Source organism: Arvicanthis niloticus, chromosome 11 (assembly GCF_011762505.2).
Source record: "Arvicanthis niloticus isolate mArvNil1 chromosome 11, mArvNil1.pat.X, whole genome shotgun sequence".
Taxonomy (NCBI): domain Eukaryota; kingdom Metazoa; phylum Chordata; class Mammalia; order Rodentia; family Muridae; genus Arvicanthis; species Arvicanthis niloticus.
Window position 1 is genome coordinate 4920051 of NC_047668.1, and position 23416 is coordinate 4943466.

The 23416-nt window shown below is 38.8% G+C and overlaps 1 protein-coding gene across 2 annotated transcripts in view; it reads left to right on the forward strand.

Annotated features, from left to right (window-relative positions):
- Nucleotides 1-1232: 1232 nt before the first annotated feature.
- Mis18bp1 (MIS18 binding protein 1) overlaps nt 1233-23416 on the forward strand; it is a 46317-nt gene continuing 24133 nt past the window's right edge. The window contains exons 1-7 of one of the 2 annotated variants that reach the window (XM_076941826.1): nt 1233-1443; nt 10067-10671; nt 13323-13684; nt 17452-17525; nt 19125-19255; nt 20011-20098; nt 21312-21460. In XM_076941826.1, coding sequence (XP_076797941.1) covers nt 10158-10671; nt 13323-13684; nt 17452-17525; nt 19125-19255; nt 20011-20098; nt 21312-21460 — 1318 coding nt within the window. In that variant the 5' untranslated portion in view covers nt 1233-1443; nt 10067-10157. Of the gene's footprint in view, nt 1444-10066; nt 10672-13322; nt 13778-17451; nt 17526-19124; nt 19256-20010; nt 20099-21311; nt 21461-23416 lie in introns of both variants that reach the window. The other variant, XM_076941825.1, reaches the window with a different exon arrangement.

The following is a 23416-nucleotide window of genomic DNA, read 5'->3' on the forward strand; positions in this document are numbered from 1 at the left end:
CCCAGGCTGGCTTTGGGGATATCTTTCCTGGCAGCTGGGGAAGAGATATAACACTTCTGTAGGGGAAGCATTTCCCTTCAGAGCCCCAACACTTACAGTACATATAATGGGCTGCCCTGCCATTCTCCATCCTCCTGCCTCAACCTCCCAGCCTTAGGATAACAGGCATGTACCACCAACTGGCAAAACACACTCTAGGAACCAGTGCCACAAGATGCACTGCAACCGATATCCACTGAGAAAAGTGTCTTATTCTACTACGGTCCTTAGATTCTTGAAAATAAGAAAATTACATTTCTAGTTGGGATAATTCAAATTAAGTGCTAAAATTAAGCGGATATAACTTCACGTTACGTCTACTTCTCGGAACAATTCTTCTTCTTCTTCTTCTTCTTCTTCTTCTTCTTCTTCTTCTTCTTCTTCTTCTTCCTTCTTCCTTCTTCCTTCTTCCTTCTTCCTTCTTCCTTCTTCTTCTTCTTTCTTCTTCTTCTTCTTCTTCTTTCTTCTTCTTCTTCTTCTTCTTCTTCTTCTTCTTTCTTCTTCTTCCTTCTTCTTCTTCTTCTTTCTTCTTCCTTTTCTTCTTCTTCTTCTTCTTCTTCTTCTTCTTCTTCTTCTTCTTCTTCTTCTTCTTCTTCTTCTTCTTCTTCTTCTTCTTCTTCTTCTTCTTCTTCTTCTTCTTCTTCTTCTTCTTCTTCTTCTTCTTCTTCTTCTTCTTCTTCTTCTTCTTCTTCTTCTTCTTCTTCTTCTTCTTCTTTCTTCTTCTTCTTCCTTCTTTCTTCTTTTTTCTGGCCCAAAGGAAAAAAAAAAAACTAAACGGCAATCTGAAAGAAAAAAATCTTTCAAACTCTCTAAAGCACCTTTTCTCCTCAGAAATGGACCACACTGAAGAGAACCCAGCTTTGACAGTGCAGCCTCAAACCAACAAGTGTGGCCCGCAAGGGTCGGACTTTGTAAATCGCGCCAAGCCCAGCGCACAGGGCGTCAACCGTTGTGGGCTCCCCTACCCCACCCCCACGCGCCGAGCATCACGGGAGGAGTGGCGAGGCGGTAAAGGGGGCCAGGCTGTGGAGAGAAACAAACTCCACGCGCAACCCGTCGGGCCGCCCCTGCTCTGACGCTTTGTGCTCACACAGCGGCGTCCAGCGGCGCGGGGGTGGGGGGTGTTTCCTGGAGTTCCGGAAGACGCTCCGTGACGCAATCTCTGAGCGTGCCAATCCCAGGCATCGGAGGGCGGGCTCTCGGGATTCGAAATCCGGCGCTGTTGTCTGTGTTGGTGAAGTGGATGCTGAAGGCGGGCGGAGCGCCGGTCTGTGCCTCTGTGGACACGCGTGTCGCCCTTGCCCGGGCCTCCGTGGGTCTGAGGCGCTGCGAGCCCTGGGGCCCCATGCCCCTCGGCTTGGTGCCTAGCCGTAGCCACGGCCTCGTGCTGCTGCCCTCACCGAGGTAGGTCGTCTGCTCCCTTAGCCTCGCAGACCGGTTGTCCCGGCCCCTGCCCGGCTCTTCCGTGTTCGCGATCACCGGCCTCGCGCACGTCGGACTTCCGCAGTGTTGGCTCAGCCGCGCGTTGACCTTGCTGCCCTAGCGCTCGAGATCTGTTCTAAGATCAGACGTCTCTGTGAGGAGAAGCGAGCCAGCGCCCAACCCATCGTCTCCGGACCAGCATTCATAGAGGCATCCGCTTATGCGTTCTTAGGATTAAATTCTGTGCGTGTTGCAGGCATCTTTAGATGTTAGAAACGTTGTTTGAAAAATAGAAAGTCCCCCCCCCCCCAAAAAAAAAAAAAAGTAGCCGGGCGGTGGTGGCGCACGTCTTTAATCCCAGCACTTGGGAGGCAGAGGCAGGCGGATTTCTGAGTTCGAGGCCAGCCTGGTCTACAGAGTGAGTTCCAGGACAGCCAGGGCTATACAGAGAAACCTTGTCTTGGAAAACCAAAAAAAAAAAAAAAAAAAAAAAAAAAAAAAAAAAATAGAAAGTCCCTTCATTCTACCCTTAAAGGATAACACTTTGCAGTCAGGTGCATTTGTTGTCATTCTCCCCTCCCTTTGCTCCCTCAAACCCTCCCTTACAAACTTACTTACTCTCCTTCAAATTCAGTGGTTCAGGTTCACACAATAACAGTTGCAAATATATATATATATATATATATATATATATATATATATATATATATATATTCATTCCTAGCTATAACCTGCTGAATCCTTGTAATGTTGCCAGTATGTATGGTTTTTGTTGTCGTTTTACGGGTTTCTTATGTGCGCATGCTCATAAGCATGTGATTTGGGTTTTTAACAATGTGGCTATAAAGTCTGCTTTGCCATTTAATCCCTCTGCAATTTTTAATGTCGTTCTTATTGTTTTTGTTGTTGAGGACATTGAATTGAGATTTATAAATGAATTGTCACTGGGGGAAGCAGGAGCCCATGAGGGGCTCTGCAATTAGGATGTCCTGCAAAATTTGTCTTTTGAATATACCTGGTTTATTCACACAAACATTCCATATGACGCCATGCTGATATAAAAGTTAAACATACATCTCACCAAGCGAGTGACAGTATTTGGGTAGAAGTGCTGCTGCAGAGCTCCACTGGGCAATCTGGTAATAATGTTTTGGGATCCTGAGGGCTGGACCCGTATTTCCTGTGAAATCCCTCAGCTGTGGGAGGCTGGGATATTGCATTGCTAGAGGTACCAGGAGACACTTGAGAGCAGGACACTGACTTGGTGGTACCATGTGGGCCCAGCAACAGTACCTGAAGTTCCTTAGTCACTGAGGCCAAGGTCTCAAGTCCTCTTGCCAAGGGCTATAGACACCATTCCCAAAATTTCAGATTTTATTATTTTGGTGGTTTAGTCCTAGGGTCGGGAGGTCTGGTTGGTTCATGTTGCTATTCCTATGGAGTTACAAACTCCTTTAGCTCCTTCAGTTTTTTTTCTAACTCCTCTGTTGGGGTCCCCATGCTGTTGGGGGTTGGCTGTGAGCATCCACCTCTGTATTTGTCAGGTTCTGGTAGAGCCTCAGGTAGCAAACTCCTGTAAGCAAACACTTCTTGGCATTCACAACAGTGTCTGGTTTGGTATCTGTATATGGGATGGATCCTCAGGTGGGGCAGTCTCTGGATGGCCTTTCCTTCAGTCTCTGCTCCACACTTTGTCCCTGTATTTCCTTTAAACAGGAACCATTCTGGGTTAAAAAATTGGAGATGAGCGGGTGGCCCCATACCCCAACTGGGAGCTTTGCCTAACCTCTGGATATGGTCTCTTACAGGTTCTCCCTCCCCTTTGTTGGGCATTTCAGCTAATCTCATCCTTGTTGGATCCTGGGAGCCTCTTTTCCTGGCATCTGGGACTTGCTGGTGGCTACTCCAGTTCCCCATCCCCTATTGCTACACACCTTTGTTTAAATTCCTGACCCTCTGTATATCTGTCAGGGGCAGCTTTGCGTATACACTGAAGGCCTACAGCCATAGGCCTAAAATCAGCCTGCTAGCACAAAGTCTTGGGTCTCTGTGGAAAAACACTAGATCAGATAGCTATAAGATATTGTGAACAAGCAGCTTTGGTGGATAGTTGCCAGGCTTTAGTCATAGACCTTGTAGATAGGTAACCTTGGTGGATAGTACCAACTTAGATTAGGACAAGTGAATCATAGGCGGAGTCATAGTGTCCTGTTCCCTGAACCTTCACCCAGCTGGCACTCTGTTCTAGAAGATATCTGTACTCTTCCTGAACACCTACGCTCCTGTGTCATCCCCTTCCCCACATCCTGCCTTTTTGTGTATATAACCCCTGTGTGAAAAAAGTAAAATCAGCGATTTGATCAGCCTATAGACAGATCACCATTCTTTGCGTTCACCTGTCTCCCATCTTCTCTTTCAGGTGACTTCTGGACCCTTGTTTAATGCCCTGCTGGCCAGGACATATATCATCCCAGTCTCCTCCCATACCTGATCCTGGCCCCGTTTTTTTCCCTCTCCCTGTCTTCTCTTCCTCCAAAGTCCCTCCCACCCTCTACCTCGAGTATTTTGTTTCCCCTTCTAAGAAGCACTGAAGCATCCACACTTTGGTCTTCCTTCTTCTTGAGCTTCATGTTGTCTGTGGACTGTATCATGGGTATTCTGAACTTTTGGGCTAATATCCACTTATCAGTGAGTGTGTACCATGTATGTTGTTTTATGACTGGGTTAACCTCACTCAGGATGATATTTTCAAGTTCCATTCATTTGCCTGCAAATTTCATGAAGTCATTGTTTTTAATAGCTGACTAGTACTCCATTGTATAAATGTACGACATTTTCTGTATCCATTCCTGTGTTGAAGGACATCTGGGTTGTTTCCAGCTTCTGGCTATTATGAATAAGGTTGCTATGAAGACAGTGGAGCATGTGTCCCTGTTGTATGTTGGAGCATCTTTTGGGTATATGCTCAGGAGTGGTATAGCTGGGTCCTCAGATAGTACTATGTTCAATTTTCTGAGGAACCACCAGACTTGATTTCCAGAGTGGTGGTACCAGCTTGCAATCCCACCAACAATGGAGGAGTGTTCCTCTTTCTCTGCATCGTAGCCAGCATCTGCTGTTACCTGAGTTTTTGATCTTAGCCATTCTGACTGGTGTGAGGTGGAATCTCAGGGTTGTTTTGATTTGCATTTCCCTGATGACTAAGAATGTTGAACATTTCTTTAGGTGCTTCTTGGCCATTCGATATTCCTCAGTTAAGAATTCTTTGTTTAGTTCTGTGTCCCATTCTTAAATAGAGTTATTTGGTTTTCTAACTTCTTGAGTTCTTTGCATATATTGGATACTAGCCCTCTATCAGATGTAGGATTGGTAAAGATCTTTTCCCAATCTGTTGGTTGACTGTCTTAGTGACAGTGGCCTTTGCCTTACAGAAGCTTTGCAATTTTATGAGGTCCTATTTGTCAGTTTTTGATCTTAGAGGATAAACAATTGGTGTTCTGTTCAGGAACTTTTCCCCTGTGCCTAGGTATTTGAGGGTCTTCCCCACCTTTCTCTTCTTATTGTTGGATTCTAAGGATCCAAACCCACAGGAAGTGCTCCCCCAGAAATAATCACGGAAGGGACTTGCTGCAATCGCATAAGATTTATTGATGAATAGATGAATTGACAGTGGCCAGTTCACCGGGGCCCCCTCTGCTTGTAGGCGAGAAGGAAACCCAAGTGGAGGCAAAGGATGGTTTATATACAAAGCTCACAAGGACAGTTAATTGTTTCTTGAACAATACTAAAAATTATTTCAAACAGCCATTCCCAAGCCTAGTTTCTGTTCCTAAGTAACCCAATTTACACCTTTATCTTTATGCCTTTATCTTTACACCTTTATCTTTATCTTTTTGTTTAAGTGACTTCTGTTTACCCAGGTGGTTCATGGCCCTTATCTTGGGTCCTATTCTCCAGAATGTTTGTTTGAACCTTGGGAATGTACTACTCTTGGGATGTGCCCTGGGAGCAGCTAGTATTTGAGTGTAAATTGAAACTCCGAACCTAAAAAAAATTCTTCATGCTGTTACCTGAAATTACATTCTTACATTTCATTTTTACACTATTAAATTCACTTGATCCACTTGGACTTGAGCTTTGTACAGGGAGATAAGAATGGTTCAATCTGCATTCTTCTACATGCTGACCTCCAGTTGAACCAGCACCATTGTTGAAAATGTTGTCTTTTTTCCCACTGGATGGTTTTAGCTTCTTTGTCAAAGATCAAGTGACCATAGGTGTGTGGGTTCATTACTGGGTCTTCAGTTCTAATCCATTGATTTTCCTGCCTGTCTCTGTACCAATACCACGCAGTTTTTATCACTATTGCTCTGTAGTACAGCTTGAGGTCAGGGATGGTGATTCCCCCAGAAGTTCTTGTTGAGAATAGTTTTTGCTATCCTGGTTTTGTTTGTTTGTTTGTTTGTTTGTTTGTTTTGGTTTTTTTGTTTGTTTGTTTTTTTGTTTTTTGTTATCCCAAATGAATTTGAGAATTGCTCTTTCTAACTATGAAGAATTGAGTTGGGATTTTGATGGGGATTGCATTGAATCTGTAGATTACTTTCAGCAAGATGGCCATTTTTACATTTTAATTTTGCCAATTCACGAGCATGGGAGATTTTTCCATTTTCTGAGAACGTCTTCTAATTTCTTTCTTCAGAGACTTGAAGTTTTTGTCATACAGATCTTTCACTTTTGCTTAGAGTCACACAAAGGTATTTTATATTATTTTCGACTATTGTCATCCTCTTTATCCTTTGAATATAGGAAAGCTACTGATTTATTTGAATTAATTTTATATCCAGCCACTTTGCTGAAGTTGTTTATCAGGTTTAGGAGTTCTTTGGTGGAAGTTTTAGGGTCACTTAAGTATACTATCATATCATCTGCAAATAGCAATATTTTGACTCATTCCTTTCCTACTTGTATCCCTTTGACTTCCTTTTGTTGTTTAATTGCTCTGGCTAGAACTTCCAGTACTATATTGAATAGGTAGGGAGAGAGTGGGCAGCCTTGTCTAGTCCCTGATTTTAGTGGGATTGCTTCAAGTTTCTCTCCATTTAGTTTGATGTTGGCTACTACTTTGCTGTATATTGCTTTTACTATGCATAGCTATGGGCTTGAATTGCTGATCTTTCCAAGACTTTTACCATGAAAGGGTGTTGAATTTTGTCAAATGCTTTCTCAGCGTCTAGTGAGATGATCATGTGTTTTTTCCCCCCTTTGAGTTTATGTAGTAGATTACCTTGATGGATTTCCATATATTGAACCATCCCTGCATTCTTGGGATAAAGCCTACTTGATCATGGTAAATGATCGTTTGATGTGTTCTTGGATTTGGTTTGGGAGAATTTTATTGAGTATTTTTACATCAATATTCATAAGGAAAATTGGTCTGAAATTCTCTTTGTTGGGTCTTTGTGTGGTTTAGGTATGGGTGTAATTGTGGCTTCATAGAACGAATTGAGTAATGTTCCTTCTGTTTCTATTTTGTGGAATAGTTTGAAGAGTATTGGTATTTGGTCTTCTTTGAAGTTCTGATAGAATTCTGCACAAAACCCTTCTGGTCATGGGCTTTTTGTTGTTGTTGTTGTTGGGAGGCTTTTAATGACTACTTCTATTTCTTTAGGGGTAATGGGACTATTTAGATGGTTTATCTGTTCCTGATTTAACTTTGGTACCTGGTATCTGTCTAGAAAATTGTCCATTTTATCCAGATTGTCCATTTATCCAGATTGTCCATTTATCCAGGTGAACATTTACGTGAGGTGGAGTTTCCCATGATAGAAAAGAGGAGAAATGCTTTGTCCAATGGGAACGTTCCCTTGGCCTCTTGGCTTTTGGGGGAATTCCACAATGGTCCAAGAGCGCCAAGCCTTCCCGCAGATTTAAGAACTGGCAGCCGCCCTATAGCTTTTAAATGGCTGCTGCGTTACCAGTTTTCTTTTTGTTTTAAAGAGAGTCTAGATAGAGAATCTTTGCCAATGCCCGTTGTGGGCTGTCAGAATTTAAGCAGAGGCCAGGGAAGCCTTGAACCAACACCAGAGAGTGGCCCTGGCCAGGAGGTAGCAAAAGCTCCTTTGGCTTACTTAAATCCCCACGATGGCTTCCGACTGAAACACAGGAGGAAAAAACAGATTGCTTGTTTCAAGAGTTGGGGGCTTACCTTCCCGTGATATCAGTGGCTGCGTGGCTCTGTGGCTTCCAAGGCCCCACGTTGGGCGCCAGCTGTAGGGAAAAAATAAGGCTGGGGATCCCAGGGTTCCTCCATGCTGTGTGTAGTGTGTAGTCGGCTGGGAATGCCCTGGGTTCCTCCAGCTGGAAGTTAGGCCTGGCTGCTCACTAACTAAAGGCCTCTCCACAGTTCCTCACGGCACAGCCCCAACACACGAGGAAGTCCTTGGGTTTCCAAAACCAGTTTATTCACATGGCGGATGGTGGATGGATCTGATGCATACCCCCTCAAACCCAGGATTGACCTGAGTTAAAAAGGGGAGGGGAGAAGGGGAGAGGGGCTGGGAAGAAATGTTTAATCGGCTCCACTTCTGGCCTTCAGGTACCTCATTAGTATGTAAATCTCTCTAGGGCCTATTCACGCCCTCCACCTGTGACTGAAGGGTGAAGGTGGAATGGAGATTAGACCTCGTGTTAGGCCTGACAAGGTACATTTCCTGTATGCAGCAAAATGCTGGGTCTTGTCTACAGTCTGTTAGTCTATGTCTTTTTATTGGGGAGTTGAGTTCATTGATGTTAAGAGATATTAAGAAAAGTGATTGTTGCTTCCTGTTATTTTTGTTGTTAGAGGTGGAAATATGTTTGTATGGCTGTCTTCTTTTGGGTTTATTGAAAAAAATTACTTTCTTGCTTTTTCTAGAGTATAGTTTCCTATCTATTATCCTTTGTAGGGCTGGATTTGTAGAAAGATATTGTGTAAATTTGTTTTTGTCATGGAATATCGTGGTTTCTCCATTTATGGTAATTGAGAGTTTTGCTGGTATAGTAGCCTGGGCTGGCATTTGTGCTCTCTTAGGGTCTCTATGACATTGGTCCAGGATCTTCTGGCTTTTATAGTCTCTGATGAGAAGTCTGGTGTAATTCTTATAGGTCTGCCTTTATGTGTTACTTGACCCTTTTTCTCTTACTGCCTTTAATATTCTTTCTTTGTTTTATGCATTTGGTGTTTTGATTATTACATGACAGGAGGAATTTCTTTTCTGGTCCAATCTATTTGAAGTTCTTTAGGCTTCTTATATGTTCAAGGGCATCGCTTTCTTTAGGTTAGGGAATTTTTTTTTTTTTTTCTATAATTTTGTTGAAGATATATTGGCCCTTTAAGTTGGGAATCTTTGCTTTCTTTATACCTATTATCCTTAGTTTTGGTCTTCTTATTGTGTCCTGGATTTCCTTGATGTTTTGGGTCGTTGATTTTTGTATTTTCCATTTCTTTGAATATTATATCAATGTTTTCTATGGTATCTTCTGCACCTGAGATTCTCTGCTATCTCTTGTATTCTGTTGGTGATGCTTGCATCTGTGACTCCTGATCTCTTCCTAGGTTTTCTATCTCCAGGGTAGTCTCCCTTTATGACTTTCTTATTGTTTTTATTTCCATTTTTAGAGCCTGGATGGTTTTGTTCAACTCCTTCACTTGTTTGGTTGTGTTTTCTTGTAATTCTTTAAGGGATTTTTGTGTTCCTTTTTAAGGGCTTCTACCTGTTTACCTGTGTTCTCTTGTATTTCTTTAAGGGAGTTATTTATGTCCTTCTGAAAGTCCTCTATCATCATCATGAAATGTGATTTTAAATCAGAATCTTGCTTTTCCAGTATGCTGGGGTATCCAGGATTTGCTGTCATGGGAGATCTGGGTTTTGATGATCCCAAGTAGCCTTGGTTTCTGTTGCTTCTGTTCTTGCACTTGCCTCTCACCATCTGGTTATCTCTGGTGTTAGTTTGTCTTGCTGTCTCTGGCTGTAGCTTGTCCCTTCTCTGAACCAGTGCTTTCAGGTATGTCAGCACTCCTAGGAGACTAGCTCTCTCCAGGTGGTAATGGAGTGCAGGGAGCTGTGATCTTAGGTGTGTCACAGGGATTTGGTTATGGAGAGCTGTGTCACAGGGTTAGTTCAGGGGCACTGATGGAGACAGGAAGGATCCTGTCCCTGGCTGCTCTGTGGTACTTGTGTGTCCCTCTTTGGCCAGTTAGTGGAGCAAAGTGGTAGTCTCATCTATGAACTTAGGAGCAGTCCTGGGAGAACAGCTGTTTCTGAGCAGGATGTGGGTACGGAGGGCAATGGGACAGTCTTAGCTCTGGGGGAGCTTTTTTTCTTTTTCTTTTTCTTTTTCTTTCTTTTTTTTTTTAAATGGGCAGTTTTGAATGCCAAACTGCTCTTCTCTTGAAAAATGATGAAAATTGTAATTTAATAAACATTAAACATCAGCCTGTTTTGTGAGCTATATATTCTCTATTGTTGATAAGAACTAATTAAGCCTTTTAATGGTAAATGTTGTTAATGAAAAATTGGTAAATTTTTTAAAGGGACCAAACTGATGAATGTTAATTTCATTACAGGTTTCTCTGGACTCCTTCTGAAGTTCTGTCTAGAAATTTGTGTTGATTGAGTTTTTTATAAAAAGAATTTTGTTGCCACCGTTCTATCAAGATGTTTGTAACACCTTTGAAACATTCAGGAATTCATTTGTCTTCTGGGACATTGCAAAAAGGAAATATGCCTGTAGCTGCAGTCTTTATTGACAGCATCCCTTCAGGCACACTTACTCCTATGAAAGACTTGATGAAATATCAGAAGTCCTCTCTAAAATTGAATGGTCATAAAAAGAATCAGTTATTAGAAATAACAACTTCTAACAATAAAAATGTATTTCAATCCACCATGCTATCAGAGGATGCCCTTTCAAACTGCTCTCCTGATGTCAGTGTTATAAAGCCCAATATGGATATGATTTATGAATCACCAGGAAAAATGTTTCAAAGAATGAAAGAAAAAGTACAGTTTGACAAACAAGAACAACCATCAAGGAGCATGTTGGGATCACCAAAATGTGAACATAATAAAGTCTTTCCTCCTAACAGAGGCAAGAAAACTCAGTTGCAACATACCTATATCTGTGAGGAAAAAGAAAAATCATTCCAATCCAATAACTCTTCATTGGGAGGTTAGTTTGATTATGTAAGGGTTTAAAATGTCTTTTTAACTGTTTAATGTATCAGTTTTAAGATCTTGGTTATAATAATGACAGAATACTAAAATGTCATCTCAAATTCCAGTGAAAGTAATTTTTATGGTACCACAGAAAAGAGAACTGCAGACATGGTATCAAATTCCACCACTGGGGAGGCATGTAGTCTAGATTGGCCTCAAGTTTGAAAGTCTCCTGAATACTGGGATTACAGAAATATATATCACATTGCATTACTTGATATGTGTATAAATACATGTTGTATGTGTATGACTAGAACACATTATTTGATATCTATATATCATGTAGTGTGTATATAAATATATACTGTGTGTAGGGAGTGTGAGAATCAGTAGTAGGATTTAAGAGCAGATAAGTTCCTGTCTTTGAGATTCTGATGACTCTTTGTCTGGTGTGCACATATAAAAATGATCTTTTTCTTCTCTGGCACACATTTTAAGTGTTAATTCTCTTTATATATCAAAAAAGTTCACTTCTGTATTTAAAAAATGCATTAAATGGAAAGACTTAGAATATAAATCAGGATAAAATAAAAATAGTACTGCCAGTCCTTATTTATCTAGTTGACAAACTTTGATTTCTCCACAAACTTTCATTTCTTTAAAGGCCTAACCATTATGGCGAAAGCTGGGTGTGGTGACCTGTAATCCCAGTATTCAGGAGTATTCTAGAGGCCAATCCCGACTACAGAATGAGGCCCTACTGGCAAAATGTCAAAGGAATATAAATTTTTGTTGAATTTGTAATTAGGTCTTAATATTTTGAATATTCAAGGGTAGATTCAAAGTCATTAATTGTTTATGCCCTTAGTCAGAACCACCTGATGGAACCTGTGGTCAGCCACTTAGGACTTTGGCATTCTCTGGTAAACAGTGGGGTGGAATGTGTTGTTAATCCAAAATCTGAGTAAAGCAGATAGCGCCCATGGCATTTGAGGACTATATTTTAGTCTTCGGTGCTGCTTGTACTAGGAGGAATCACAGCCCAAGACTGTTTACAGAGGCTTAATAGTATGCTTTTGTCTTGAAAAGGCAAATTATAATTTGGAAATTGTTAATGTTTTTTCTCTTTCCTCAGTAAGTATAGAAACTGAAATGAAGGCAAGAGAAGATAGTAAAGGGAAAGGTTTTTAAATTAATTTATTTTCATTTTATGTGCATTGGTGTTTTGCCTGTATGCATGTCTATGTGAAGGTTTCAGATCTTGGAGTTAAAGACAATTGTGAACTGCCATGTGAGTGCTGGGATTTTTAGCCTGGGTCCTCTGAGCCCTCAACCACCTAGCCATCTCTCCAGCTAATACAATTCCCTCTTTGTTCCCCCCCCAATCCCCACCCCTCAACAGGGTTCTCTGTGTAGCCCTGGCTGTCCTGGAACTTCAGGCTGGCCTCATAGAGATCTTCCTGCTTTGCCTCCTGGGTACTATGATTAAAAGCTTAGCTAAAGGGAAATTTTTATGTCATTGTTATTTATCATGAAAGCATACTATACTGGTCTGAAGACCTTTTCCTCTGTGTTTCTAAAGTGCCAACCTACAAGTTATTCTAGAATCATCAAGCATTTCCAGTGTCTTAGTAATTGTTCTTTTGCTGGGAAATGACACCATGATCATGGCAACTCTTATAAGAGAAAGCATGTAATTGGGAGCTTGCTTATAGCTCAGAGGCTTAGTCCATTATCACCATGGTAGGGAAGCATGGTGGCATTCAGGCAGGCTCTGAAGCAGTAGCTAAGATCTACATCCTGATCCACAGGTACAGAGAAAGAGAAAGGGGGTGGGGAAGGGAAAGGGAGAGGGAGGGAGGAAGGCAGAGAGGCTTTGAAATAAAGCCTACCCCCAGGGATATACTTTCTCCAACTAGGCCATACCTTCTTATCATTGACTAAGTTTTCAAATAGATGAGCTTATGGGTGTGTGTGTGTGTGGGGGGGGTCATTCATATTCAAATCATCACACCCAGCTAACAAAAGATTCAACACCAGCAGTAAAAGTGGAAAGGTACAATTTTAAGTTGTGGTAGACTCTTATGTGTTGTTGGCTCCTTATGCTTGCAGTTGACATTTTTTGGCCAGTTACTTCAAAGTATTCTTAAATGTTCTAGGTAGTTTCCAGTGGGTAATAAGAACTATCTTTGTACCTTGAGTTATAAAAGTGGGTGTGGTGATGCATGCCTTTAATCTCATCAGTCAGGGAACAGAGGTGGGTTTGATGCTAACCAAGGCTATATAGAAAGATTGTCTTAAAACAAAAAACTAGCCGGGCAGTGGTGGCACACATCTTTAATCCCAGCGCTTGGGAGGCAGAGGCAGGCGGATTTCTGAGTTCGAGGCCAGCCTGGTCTACAGAGTGAGTTCCAGGACAGCCAGGGCTACACAGAGAAACCCTGTCTCGAACCCCCCCCCCCAAAAAAAAAACAAAAACAAAAACAAAAAACCAACAACAACAACAAAAAAAAAAACCAAAAAACTAGAGACACTTAAATTGAACTTGAGGGTGGACTATCCTTAACGTGGTATCTTTTTAATATAAACAGTTTAAAACTTTTAATTTCCATAGCACCTTTCTATAATTTTTTGTTGTTGTTAATTGTTTTTTACTTTCGGCAGGTCCTCCAATTCTGAACCAAGAACAAAAAAATGTTTCAGCTTCATGCATTTCAAGGAAGGCATTAACTAGAGCTCAGTTTGGCAGACAAATTCTTCATTCAAAAGGGAGGCCACTTGAAACCACTGTGTTCAAAAAGAACACATATGCTTTGGAAGGCATTGATTCTACTTATGAAAAGTTTGAAAATACTGATATTCGTAGTATTTGTGTTCCTATTAAGAATCATAGCCAGTCTACTACTTCTGATAATGATGTGACAACAGAAAGGACTAAAGAGGATATTACAGAAGAAAATGGAGAAATGATGTCTAGAAAGACTATTCTTCAAGATCCCATGAAGAATATATCTAAAGTTAAGCGTGTAAGTCCAAGACTTAATTTAATAGTATCTGACCGGTCTCAAAGAAAACTTACAAAGCTTGAAACTGTTGTAAGTGAAGTAAAACAATATCAGGTAGGGGGACATTTAAGGCAAGTATTTATTCCTGTTTTTAATTGCCCTCTTATCTCTGTTCCTCAAAGGTTTAGACTCTCTATGCTTTATTTTTTATTATTACGGTAGCCACTATAAGCCTAGTGAAAAAAACAGGTGAGCTGAAAATAAGGTGGCTTGGTTGTTAATTCTTACCTTGCTCTATTGCCAGTTGTAAACTCCACTTATCCTGAAAGAGGTGAACACTGACATTGCTCCTACTTTTATTCTGACTTTTGAGGAATTGTTAACATTTGAAATAGAAAGGAATTATTACAGCCAAAAGGTTGAGATTTTTCTTGATAAAACTTACATGAGATGAACAGTAAAATATTTTAAAGCATCAAACTATGTTGTATTGAGGTACATTTTTTGAAGGAAATGTATTATCAGTTCAAGAAGTACAAGCATGTATGAAACTTAGGCTTGATCTTCCAAGACTAAACAAAGAAAAAGGTCAATGTAAAACAAAAGTATGTCCATTAAGTTTTAAGTACACATTAATGGGTATCCAATTGAGATAGTATGTAATTCTATCTTAGTTTTAGAAATGATGAAGTGTTGTGGACCGCTCTATCAGTGTTGGAACCTGTGCTGCCCAAAGCCTTGGGGCTAAACTGTCAGAGCCCTTACTGCCCCGAGCTGCTCCGGTCCATGGGTTGGGGTTCAGCAAGAGAGAGAGTGAGGACAGACTCAAAGAATGGAGACCAGACAGAGTGATTCAATCTCGTTTATTCTTCAGTCTCTCTTCCTAGTCCAAGTCCCAAGTCTTGAGTTCCTAGTCCCTAGTTCCTAGTCCCTAGTGCCTCCAAGTTCCAAGTTACTTCTTCCAAGTGCCAAGTGCCTACTACCTAATAATCTTCTGCAAGTTGTACTGAACTCTTCTGTCTGCCTCTCTCCTTTTATATGTCTCACGTCTAAGCCACGCCTCTAAGTCACACCCTTAAGTCACACCCTTAGACCTTGTCTCTAAATCTGATCTCTAAGTCACGCCCTTAAGTCTCGGCTCTAAATCACAGCTTTGAGTCTCACACACCCAAGGGAAGATCCTGGGTATCTATAGCAAGATGTTATCAGAGTGTGCTCAGCTGTTGTAGGCTGATGTAATCAAGTCTCTTGTCAGGGTATATGGCTCAAGATGGCTGCAAGGTTGATAGCCGCCTTCTGTCAGCTCCCCACAATGAAGTGGTTGCAATTTTTAAATCTCACGTATTTGCTACAAATTGTATCACATACAAATATTTAATGTTTGATATAGTGATAAAAAGTTTGGATATTGATTTAAATGTATAAAATTATTCTAAGATTTCCTAGTACTTCTTCATCTCTACCATGCCTGTTTATACCAGTTGCCATAAGAACTTTAAGCCTTCCAGAACTTAAATCCATATGTTGTACATTCCACAGCTCTGACCTAGTCTCTCACTCATCCTCATTTTTTCATTATATTGTTGCTTCTTCAGTCTGTGAGGTATATTATCAATACCCTGTCACTTATGTCCTATGGATATATTTTTACCCTGCTCTAACTGAAATGGGCCTTCTATAAACAACCCCTTTGGTTTCTTTGTCTTGGATGAGCTCACTCCTACCTTTACTCTCTACGCTAGCATTACTGCTAGCACATGAGCCAGATTCTCAGTGCAGACGCATCTCATGCTACTGTCATTACCCTCTTACTGGTCTTTATACCTCCAGATCAGTATTTTTACATCACTAAGATAGTCTTTAGTTCATGCCATTTGCATGTCCACCATTACCAGTTTCACCCCATGCAGATTTCCATTGTCCGGTTATGACCATTATTAGGTTAACTCTCAACTCTATTATTCTAGTAACTTCCAGTTGCAGAAGAAAACATTAAGCCTTTAGCTCATGAATCTCTGAACTTACTTTTTATTCCTTCTTGCTTAGCCCTTTCAAGTAATTGTGCTTTCTATGCTACCTATTTAGGGCTTTTAAATTTGTTCTTTGATTAGAAAAATCTTATAAACCTGGTGGCTTATACTTCATTTTATTCAGTTCACTGCTCTCAGACCTTTCTTAACTGTCTTAAAGCGTCCTTGTGTGCCTTTATTTATTCATTGTAACTATGTGTACCACCTCCTTCCGTCTTCTACTTCCTTCCAGTATGTTCTCACACCCAGGCAATGTTGAACCTGTAAGGGCAGCCATTTTATTTCTTGTCCAATCCCCAATGTCTGTAACAGTGTGACTATAGCTCAAATGTTTTATGACAGCATATTTTTAAATAAGCAATAGAGCAAAAGATTCTAGAGGCTGAATTTAATTTGCAAGCCATATATGTCACTAGCCATATATTTCAGGAAAGTTATTTAGATATATTTTACAATTTATTTTTCTGTAAAATGGAGATGGTACTTGCCTCCTAGAGTTGTAAAGATAACATGAACTAGTGAATCTAAGGCACATGGAACACTTCCTCATATTTCCTATCACTTACCTGTATCTGTCTGTATATCCAAATGTGAAAGAAACAGTGTTAATCCTACTCTTCTAAACACTTTCTCAGTTCTAGGAATCAAACTCAGGGATTTGTGTTATATCATTGCGCTACAATTCCAGATATCTGTATATCTATATAAAAGGATAATTAAGAAATGCGATACGAAAGACTGCCCTCCCATTTTAGAATCTTTTCTTGGTTCAGTTTAAAGTTTCTGGGAAATTTGTCTTTATATAAAAATTTATACTTTTATTTAAAGTGAATGGTCACTCATTAGTTATATTAATTTTGACTTTAGTTCCACTTAGAAACACTTTCATCTTAAATTCGTATCAACTATAAATGTTCTTACTCTCAGTGTTCATAGAAAATTTTACATTTTAATGGGATTTTACTTACACTAAAGTCTCTTTTTGACTTAGATTCAGCTGTTTACTTGGGAATAGAATTGAATCTTCATTGCTAGCTGTGATCTTTATAGAAACAAAGTGTCACTCAAACTCAGCTTAACACATATATATTTAACATATAAATATATATATATATATATATATATATATATATATATGGAGACAAGATATGTGATACATTTAACATTTTCATCTCTAAGTTGCTGTGTTTTCTATAAGATTTCGTGGTTCAATGTATATGATAGGATTCTCCTCCTTTTGGCTAAGCCATTTTTTATGAGTTTTTTGTTTTGTTTTGTTTGTTTGTTTGTTTTTTGTTTTTCGAGACAGGGTTTCTCTGTATACCCTTGGCTGTCCTGGAACTCACTGTGTAGACCGACTGGCCTTGAACTCAGAGAAATCCGCCTGCCTCTTCCTCCCAAGTGCTGGGATTAAAGGTGTGCACCACCACTGCCTGGCTTTTATGAGTATTTAAAATGCAGATCCTTCTGTATTACAGGCAAACCATACAGTACAACTTCAGTTAAGTTTTTGTATTTTTTTTTCTTTCTTTCAATACTGTAGTTTTAACAATTGGTACTTTAAATGGGCTGATTCCTGTATAGATGGCTACTAAGAAATAGCCTTAACAGATGGCTATTAAGAAACTTCTTAAGACTAAGAAGCAGTATTACATAGGACTTTTCTTGTAATTCACATTTTCTGATGTTAAATGCTAACTGTAATACTCTATGCAAGTAGTACAAGAAATATATATATTTTTTTTTATGATTGATTAGGTAGTCCACCTACAGGAATGGATGATTAAAGTCATCAATAATAATACTGCTATATGTGTAGAAGGAAAGCTGGTGTAAGTACAACATTTAAATGTTCTTTTAATAATGATTAAGTTGGCTGTATGTAAGTGATGAGTGACAAATAGCATTTCCTACAAAACATGTTCTCATGCGGTTATAAACTGAAGGCAAAAGCAAAACATGACATCAGTCCCTTGCTTAAGTTATTTGATGTAAATTGCTGATCCATGAAAAGATCAAAATTATTTAAAGTTCCCAGGCAGTTATATGTTAGTTGACACTTTTGGTTCTCAGAAGTGAAAACATTGTCAGACAGTAGACTTTACCTCTGATACTCTTTTCTACTTCTGAGAACCAGCTTCTCCATAGTAAACAACTTGTGCTGGCACAATGTCATTTATTACTGCTCAAGGTTGAACATATAAATTCTCCTGGTCTACTCTGTCTTACCAGAGTAGACCATGCTCTTTTTCATGTCTAAGATGCAGCATAGAGTACCTTTGCAGGGATCCCGCTAATACTGCTTACTACCAATGTTGCTTGAACAAATTACTTCTACTCTATGAGGCTCAACTTCTTCATTAGAGCAATGATAATAATATGATTAATATTATGGGAAGACTTTTGTTTTGAGAGTGTATCATGTAGCCTAGGCTGACCTTGGGTATTATAAGTACTACATGTAGGTAAAAACATTTACCTGTGTATTTATATTTTTAAAAAGATGAAACAAACTTTGAAATGAGATAGATCTACTTGACATTTTTGAGCATGAAGCAGGAGGGAGGGAGTTAGGTGCACATGTAATCTATAACCTCAGGTAGTTGGAGGATGGGAAAGTCCAAGGCTATCTTGGGTAACATATAAGACCCAGGAGCCAGCAAGATGGCTCAGAGGGCAGAGCCTGCTGCAAGGCTGTACAACCTTAGTTTGGTCCCCAGGTCCCATATGTTGGAAGTAAAGAACTGATTTCCAGAAGCTGTTTCTGGCTCTATATGAATTCCATTGTATACACACACACAAAATAAATATGTGGAAAAAAAAATCTCAGCAAGACACCGTCTGAATAAATAAAAATAAATTTCTACAAAAAGCCAACAAAAATGTGAAAAGGGCCTCCAAAAATCTTTGAATTCTTAGGAACTATTAAGCTGAAATGTCAGATGTTGCCAGCAGCAAATGTTTGTTAACAGTGTCTTTGCTTTCTAATGCTGTATCTTATATCAGGTATATATATAGATTGATTGAGCACAGTATGGTTCCTTGGCATAGACTCTGGGGATTACATTAGCCAAGCAGTTGAATTCTGTACTGGTCAGTCCTCAGGTGTATTGTAATTAGATTAATAATGCCATGATTGTTGTGGTAGCTAAGAGTACAAAATGAGCACTTCCGTTTTGGAGTAGAGGGTAACTCAAGACTGCATCTCACTGTGAAGCCCTAGTTGGCATGGAACTTAGTATGTAGAACAAGCTGGTCTCAGATCTAGAGCAGTCTTCCTACTTTTATATACAAGGTGTTGAGATTACATAAACCTTGCTCCAAATCAGTATTTGATTATCAGTTTGTATGTATGCTTCTATATGTATATACAGTTCCTGGTAAAGTGTAAATATTTTGATCTTACTAAACTTATTCTTTTTTCCCCCTAGAGATGAGACTGATGTTTATTGGCATAGTAATGTGATTATAGAGCGGATTAAACACAATGAACTTAGGACCTTATCAGGCAACATTTATGTATTAAAAGGATTGATAGACCGAGTTTCCATGAAAGAAGCAGGTAAATGGGTAGCATTATTAGTTAAATCTTTTCATAGCCTCTCCTCTTTCCTAAATAAATCCCAGGATCATAAATTGACCCTACCCCTTGTAATGTCCCACACAGTCATGACTTTTATTACTCATTTCAGTATTTGTCTAGTACTGACTCTTCATTGCAGTCCACCTTTGCTCACCTTATTTCACAAACAAACCAGCTGTCTGTCACAAGGCATTTTCCTAGTTCTAATATTCGGATTCCATTTTACCACATGACTCATTCCCTCAGGTTCCCATGACCTGTCTTTCTATTTCAGTAGAATTTTCTTGACTACCCCCTTTTGAAATTGCTGTCCTCTCTTTTTCTCCCATGAATATGTTTAACTACTTTTTCTGAGATAATCAGTCTAGCAAAGAATTTTACTTCCTGGGTTTGCTTTTTCTCTCTCTTTTTTTTTTTTTTTTTTTGGTGGGGGGGTATTATATTTATATTTCAGATTTTATCCCCTTATCCCACTTCCCCCCACCACCCAGAAACCTCTGCTTTTTCTCTTATACACTAGAAATTCAGTGTGTAATGATGTGGATTTTTATTTTTCTAACTGATGGGTCCTTAGTACTCCATTAGTACTTAGAATATAGTAAACCAGAAATATACATTTCTTGACTGACAGTGAGTTAGAGGGACCTCTTTAAAAGTCTAGGCTTTTGGATAATTTCATTTTCTTATTTTTAAATTAAAATAATTTTGTATTTATTTTGCTCATTGTTACATAGGATATCCCTCTATTTTCACAAGAAAATTTATGTTTGGATTTCCTGAAAATTGGAAGGAATACATTGATAATTTTCTAGAACAATTAAGGTAAACTGTCTAAATTTTTAAAAATCAGCTTTATCAAGGTGTAAGTTATAGTTCCTAAGATGTACTCATTTAGATACAAAATATAATGTGCCTTTTCAACTGTATATGTTTATGTAACCAATGTAAAGTGGTTTTTAGTTTGCTGAGTTTTTGTGTTTGTGTGGTAGTTTTGATGATTTTTGTGATCTTAGGAGTTGTATAAGTTAATTGTAATAAATCTTTATTAGAATTTCTGTCGCCGGGCGGTGGTGGCACACGTCTTTAATCCCAGCACTTGGGAGGCAGAAGTAGGCAGATTTCTGAGTTCGAGGCCAGCCTGGTCTACAGAGTCTGAGTTCCAAGACTACACAGAGAAACCCTGTCTCGAAAAAAACAAACAAACAAAAAAAACCAAACAAACAAACAAAAAAAGAATTTCTGTCATGTTGAGTAAATTCAAAAAGAAAATAAAATTGGAGACACATTTCTAAGGAAAATTCATAAATTGCCTACCCTTTGGATAGCGTGTAGTTATTAAATATTGGACTGGGGTTCTTGATTCATTTTTCTCTATTTTCAGTAGTTTTTGAGTACCTGCTAGGTACTCATTACAAGGGGTAGGGCCAATGAGAGAAAAATGTTATTAATTCTTGTTCTTCAGGAGCTAGTAAGGGATAAAGAGCTTTAAACTTGATCAAGTAACTTATAATAGGAATTGGTGACTATTTCTTCCCGTAAAGTACCAGATGATATTTTTCTGGATATGTTGCTTTTTTTCTCAACAATTTAACTCTGTCTTTTCAATAGAAAATCAACTGTAGGTAATGTAAATTGAATGAGTATGTCTGTGTTTCAGTAAACCTTTCTTATAAAAATAGACCACTTCCCAATAGTGCTTTTTAATCCTGACCTCACATTTGCTAGGTAAGTACTTTATTTCTGGAAGCTCTTTGTCATATAGTTTTCTTAAATCAGATTACATAGTTTTGTTTGTTTGTTTTTTTTAAAGTAGTTGTTTTAGAAGGGTCTTATGTAACAAGTTATCCTCACTGTGTAGCCCAGTCTATTCTTGAACTCTGATTATTATCCTATTTGTGGGTTGAGGTCTTTCTTTCTTTTTTTCTGTCTCTGTCTCTCTCTGTCTCTCTGTCTCTCTCTCTCTCTCTCTCTCTCTCTCTCTCTCTCTCTCTCTCTCTCACCAATATTTGAGAAAACAATAATACAATTGTTGTAGGGCTGAAGAAAAAACCAAGAGTAAGACCAGACAGAAAACTACAAGATCCCAAGATAAACAAAAATCGATAAAAAATGATGGAGAAGATAAACAAACAGATGTCCTCCAAAAGGCCAACATCACTTACCACCTTAATGGTGATAGCTTAGGTACGTTTGAATTTTTCTTTGTTGCTGCAGTGGTAGAGTTTTACATAACCTAAACATTGTTTGTAGTATGTGTGGTGTGTGGTATGTTGCTCTTTGACCGATTAGGACCTTAAAATTCCTTCTTTTTTATTCTAAGGTGACTGCATTGCAGACTGCTGCTTCATCTTTTTATTTCATAGAGTAAATCCTTAATCACATTCCCAACCCCCTGATAAATAAATATATTAGTGAAAGATTATATTACGACTACCAGCAGTCTTGTAGTAGAGACAAGTGCAATTTGATTTTATGGAGGAAATTGCATGTATACTTGAGTATCATGTACTATAAGGGTTGGTAGAACTGTTCTATGTGAGCTCTTTTTACATTGTAATCTGCATCTCACACGACCCCACTTTCGCAAATAATATATGAAAGTGATTAAAGTTACTGAAATCCTTTGTGTACGTTTCTTGGATTTTCCCTTGACGTTGTAGCTAAAATGTGTACAAATTTTTAAAATCTCTGAGACTTGCACATTGTTTTTGCTGAAGCTGTGGCACCATGTTAGATGTAAATACACTACAGCTCTCTCTAATGCTGTTATGTCATCTCAACTCCCTTTCTCTTGGAAATTTATATTTTTTATTGGTTTAAAGAAAGCAATAACTTAAAAATATAAATGATTGCAGAAATTTCACTTACTAGAGCTTTAGTTTTTTTCTCAACCCTTCCTTTTTACAAAAGTCATCAATTTTTCTTAACTTTTGCTGGTTGCTTATCATTTCTAGAACATTTTGAATCTTCTGGAATCCTGGGACTGTATTACTTGCTATTACCTCCACCCTACTGCCTTTTTTACTCCTAAATGAAAAATAACTCTGGGCTGCCTTTTTAGAAAAGTGATCTGAATTGTAACCATGATTATTGCAAATGTCATAGAAAACATGTGACAAGTAGGATGGAATGCAAAGAAGGTGGAAGTCTGCTAAACGATTTAATACGCTGTCTATGCACATATGAAAAACCAGTCCATTATAAACCTTGCTTTATGCTAGAAATTTGGGGATGAATAAGGCTTAGCAGCTCCTTTTAGTAAGTGCTGTTTAGGGTATATACTATATTATAATTGTATTCTTTTTCTAAGAATACACTTAAAGATGCACTGTATCTTTTGTTTTATGATACTTTTAGATAATTATTTTATGAAGTTTTAGGTATCACAGATTTTGATCAATGATATTTTAGTGATTATTTTTGTTGTCATCAGTATGTTATACTTTCTATGAGAAAATAACAAAAACCACTGCTAGAAAAGATGACTCAGTGGCTGAGAGCATGGATTGCTCTTTCTGAGAACCTGCTTTTGTTCAGTCCCAGCACTTACTAAGCAGCTCGCAGATGCCTGAGTCTCTACCTCCAGGGAGTCCAACACCCTTTTCTGGCCTCTACAGTCATATACACACTACACACATACACACACACACACACACACACAAAAAAAAGTTTAAAAAAAGGGCAACCTTTAACTGTGCCTAATGTTAAACAATAAGGTTATATAAATAATCTTATAAAATGCCAACCCGCCGGGCGGTGGTGGCGCACGCCTTTAATCCCAGCACTTGGGAGGCAGAGGCAGGCGGATTTCTGAGTTTGAGGCCAGCCTGGTCTACAGAGTGAGTTCCAGGACAGCCAGGGCTACACAGAGAAACCCTGTCTTGAAAAACCAAAAAAAAAATAAAAAGATAAAAAAATAAAATAAAATGTCAACCCATGATCCTTTAAGATAGCATAATTGTATTTTAATTGTCTAACATGTAATTTTTCATATTTAATGCTGTAATCATTATATCATAGTATTGCAGTTTAAAAACTATCTCTGCTATAATATAAGCATGTTATGAAGGATTTATTAGAATATCAGTTTCCTATACTTTTACAGTAATCTCTAGGGCTAGAGCCATCCATGTTGTGTCT